Raw genomic sequence first — 4,547 nt, 5'->3', positions numbered from 1 at the left:
TATATTCATTGGCCAACTTACATCTAAAGCCCCTTAATGCAATTCCCATCCACTTGAATACTTGGGTTTTCGCCTTAAGACTCAACTTAAACCTTTCCTGAAAATGAGTCCATAACGTCTCCTTGATGTCTAGTGGCACTTTCCTCCAATCATCATAGATAATTGGAACTCTTTCGCGTACAATCACCCCAATGTAGTTCCTCAGATCATTTCTCTTTTTGCCAACTGGAACTCCGTAGGAATTGTACATAACCTCAGTGTCGTCACTAGCTCCTCTCTGCAGGTCTTTCTTCGTTGAAAGGTTTCGTCTTGGTCTGCCTTCTAGATCTGGATCAAATGTTGGCTCCTCTTTTTCTGTCATGTCTCCAACAAACCTGCAAATACATCAAAGTGGATGAGTGCACCGCATACCAATCTAATATCCTAATATAATAATAAAATAATAAAAAACAAATTTGTTGGTGACTTACAGGAAGTAGTGGTAATAAGGCATAGTAGTTGGATTATTCATTTTCCGCACCAATATTTACAAGAAAAACATCAACAACTACTCTGACACAAACTCCTCATCACCCAAACCTAACTTACATTCTAGAAAATTGTTGGATAATGGTGCATACTCATCGATGCCATCACACAAGTCCTCATTTGAATAATTACATTTTGAGCTCACTGAACAAACAACTGATTTACTATTATCTAACTGATCTTTCACATAAAACACTTGCTTTGCATGACGAGCTAGAATGAAATAGTCAGATTTGTAGCCTATTCGATCTAAATTGACTACAGTGAACCCTAACTCATCAACATTAACCCCTCTATCATCTACCCAATCGCACTTGAAAAGTACGTTCTTAACCCCTAGATAATCAAGCTGCCAAATTTCACTGACAACCCCATAAAAAGGCATATCCCCAGAATGAGGATTTTTGTCTTTCGAACTTGAAATCTGTAAAGTGTTAGCAACTACATAAACGCCACTGTTTTGTGTTATGCGGTTGCTGTCCCGATCTCTTGTAGCAAAATTAAAACCATTAATACAGTAGCCATCATATGTAACCACGCTTGAGCGGGGTTTGTTTGCCAGCCACCATACTTTTTCGTCAACCACTACATTATTTGCTTTATCAGTTGTTACCTATTGTTCAATTAATAAAATCACAATAATTAGTTGAAAGAGAAAAGTTTGTGTGCTTTTACTTGGATACTTTTATTAGATCTAATGAAGTTAATCTAACCTTTTGTTTCAGCCAATCAGTAAACGTACGGGAGTGCTCGGTTGGCAACCATAAAGGCTTTTTTAATTGACGAGGGTGTGTTGATTGCAATAAGGCCAAATGCTCCCTAAAATTATACCAACAGAATTATTAAAATTGAAAAAAAATTAACGAAAAAGAGGTTCAAATTTTCAGTCACATACTCTATGTATGGTTGAATCTCGGGGGTGTTCACCAGAACACATCGGTGCGCTTGCGCCAATGTAGGGCCATCAACCACTTTAATATTTGCACATCCGAGTGGCCTTTCGATTGTAAAATCAATTAGACAACCAGTAGGTAGTCCGATTGAATTACAATTTGAAAGGTATTCAACACAAAATTCAAGTGCTTCCTCAGCAATATAGCACTCTGCAATGCAACCTTCAGGACGGTATCGGTTGCGTACATAGTCCTTTATAGGTTTCATTTCTCTCTTAAATGGATACATCCATCGAAGGTAAACCGGGCCACATAATCTAACTTCTTCAACTAGATGGACTGTTAAATGGACCATTATATCGAAGAAGGCAGGTAGGAAAGATTGTTCTAAATTGTATAAGGTGATTGTAAGTGCTTTTTGCAATTGGTCTAGAGAATTGGGCTCTGCTACCTTAGAACACAAAGAATTAAAGAAGAGGCACAACCTGATTATAACAGATCTGACATTTTGAGGTAAACAATTTCGAATTGCTAATGGTAGTAGTTGTTGCATCAAGGTATACAATCATGAGACTTAAGCCCGTGAAGACGACAATCTTCCATTGAAATAATATTTCTAAAATTAGAACAATAGCCATCAGGAACTTTAACACTTTGCAAGGTTTCACAAAACATTTTTTTTTCCTTTTTACTTAAAGTGTACGGGGCAGGGGGCAGGACTTTGTTTTGTTCATCAGGAGCTAATACAATCAATGCTTTGTTAATTTTTTCTCTAAGGTCTGGATGTGTAAGATCTTTTCTAGCATTAATTCCATCTTTTGTTTTCCCCGGTTGTTGGAGTAATGTGCCATAGATGCTCTCGCATACATTTTTCTCAATATGCATCACATCTAGTTGATGGCGAACTAACAAATGCTCCCAATATTCTAAATCAAAGAAGATTGATCTCTTTTTGTACAGCAACTGAGCTACATCCCCTTTACCCTCACCTTCACCTTCAATCTCACTATCTCCCTCACACTCACCCTCAACCTCACCCTCACCCTCACCCTCACCCTCAACATCACCCTCACCCTCACTTTTACCCTTACTGTTACCCTCACCTTTACCCTTATTGTGACCTTCAACCTTACCCCGTTTACGCTTTTTTTGGACCTTTTTCCCAAACTTGGTGTCAATGTCAGCCACCAAGTTTAAGATACTTGTACCAGACAAAGGCTTAGGAGAATTTTCAATAAACAGCCTATGACCCATATATGACATTTTCCGACTATGCGGTAGCCAACATGCACATGTGTTTATCCCACAAACTGGACAACCATAATACCCCTTAACAGTACACCCAGACAAGTTTCCATAAGCTGGAAAATCACTAATTGTCCACATCAACACAGCTCGTAAATTAAAAGTTTGTTTCCTATAACCATCAAACACATCAACGCCTACATCCCATAGGGTTTTTAAGTCCTCAATCAATGGTGCTAGGTATACATCTATGTCATTTCCAGGTTGTTTAGGACCAGATATCAGTAGAGACAACATCATAAATTTTCTTTTCATACACAGCCACGGAGGAAGGTTATATGTTATCAATGTAACAGGCCAACAACTATAAGTAGTGCTAAGTGTGCTATGTGGGTTAATCCCATCAGATGATAAAGCGAACCGAAGATTTCTCGGCTCTTGGGCAAAATCAGTCCATTTCTTGTCAATTAACTGCCAAGCTGGTGAATCTGCTGGGTGGCGAAGCTTGCCATCTCTAATTCTTTTATTTTCATGCCATGTTAAGTTCTCAGCAGTTTGTGGTGATTGAAACATTCTTTTCAACCTAGGAATTATAGGAAAATACCATAACACCTTTTTAGAGACCCCCTTTCTAATTTTTTTTTATCCATCTTTTCTTATTTGCCACCTAGATGCTCCACACCTTGGGCATTCACTAAGATTCTCGAACTCATTCCTATAAAGAATGCAATCATTTCGACATGCATGTATTTTCTCATAATCTAAGCCTAATAGCTTCATTATTTTTCTGGCCTCATACATGGACTTAGGCAAACTATTATCATTTGGCAATATCTCATTAAGCACTTCCAATAAAACTGAAAACCCACTATCAGACCAACCATAAAGTCCTTTTATATTGTACAGTTTCATTAGACTCGATAACTTTGAATGCTTTGAACCCGGATATAGAGGCTTTTCAGCATCTTCAAGCACATTCTTAAAAGAACTAGGATCTTTATCACAATGCTCAAAAGCATCATGAACCATGTCATCTACATAACTATAATCCGGACATCTAAAACGTTGATTTTGTGGCTGGTCTTGGCATTTTACAGAGGTAGGTTTCCGGTCCACCTCACCATGCCAATTCCAAACTAAATAATTTTCTAGAAAACCTTTTTTAAATAGATGTAGCCTCACTTGTTGAGGACTCAAAAACTCCATATTACAACAAGTGGTACAAGGACATCTAATTGACATTCTATTTTCAGAATTAAGAATGGCAAACTCCAAGAAATCATCAACCCCATCACTATACTCATCAGACAATCTATCACAGAATATCCAAGTTTTGTCCGTAACTTGTATTGTTACCTGTTCATTTGTTAGATGTTGTTAGTTTAATAAGTTTACTTAAATTGCACAAATAACTCCAAACTTTAGGTTTAAATTAAAAAATACAAATTACAAAATAAATCTAAATTCTATTTGTTTAGACTCACTTAAATATATGTACGCATTCAGCAACCCAACAGAGCATATATCTAAGTATTCAGCAACCCAACAGAGCATACATGTACACATTCAACAAGCCAACAGAGCATACATGTACACATTCACCAAGCCAGCAAATCTAACTTACATGTACACATTCAGCAAGCCAACAAAACATGCCACATCCACATTTTTCAAAATTTCTTTTTCATATTAGAACAAACAAAAGTATATATTAGAATAAAAAATTTTATTCCAGAACAGTCTATGCAACAAAAACGAAAGTAAAACTATGCATGTCAATATTTAAAACATCTCAGTACAAGTAAAACTCAGAACACAACGATAATATAAATTGAAAGTAAGTGAGTGATTTAAGAGAATTACCAAATGAAGACAGCTGTT

General features: G+C 36.8%; 1 protein-coding gene across 1 annotated transcript; it reads right to left on the bottom strand.

Annotated features, from left to right (window-relative positions):
• Nucleotides 1–1,973: 1,973 nt before the first annotated feature.
• Nucleotides 1,974–3,695, bottom strand: LOC127901436 (uncharacterized). Its single transcript, XM_052438760.1, has 2 exons — nucleotides 3,349–3,695; nucleotides 1,974–3,249 (listed from the first exon to the last, which is right to left on the bottom strand). Exons 1-2 carry the CDS (start codon nucleotides 3,693–3,695, stop codon nucleotides 1,974–1,976), a joined length of 1,623 nt encoding a protein of 540 aa, XP_052294720.1.
• Between the last annotated feature and the right edge of the window lie 852 nt (nucleotides 3,696–4,547).

This window comes from Citrus sinensis, chromosome 1 (genome assembly GCF_022201045.2).
Source record: "Citrus sinensis cultivar Valencia sweet orange chromosome 1, DVS_A1.0, whole genome shotgun sequence".
Taxonomy (NCBI): Eukaryota; Viridiplantae; Streptophyta; class Magnoliopsida; order Sapindales; family Rutaceae; genus Citrus; species Citrus sinensis.
The sequence above is the reverse complement of the archived record's forward strand: the minus strand, read 5'-3'. Positions and strand labels throughout refer to the sequence as shown.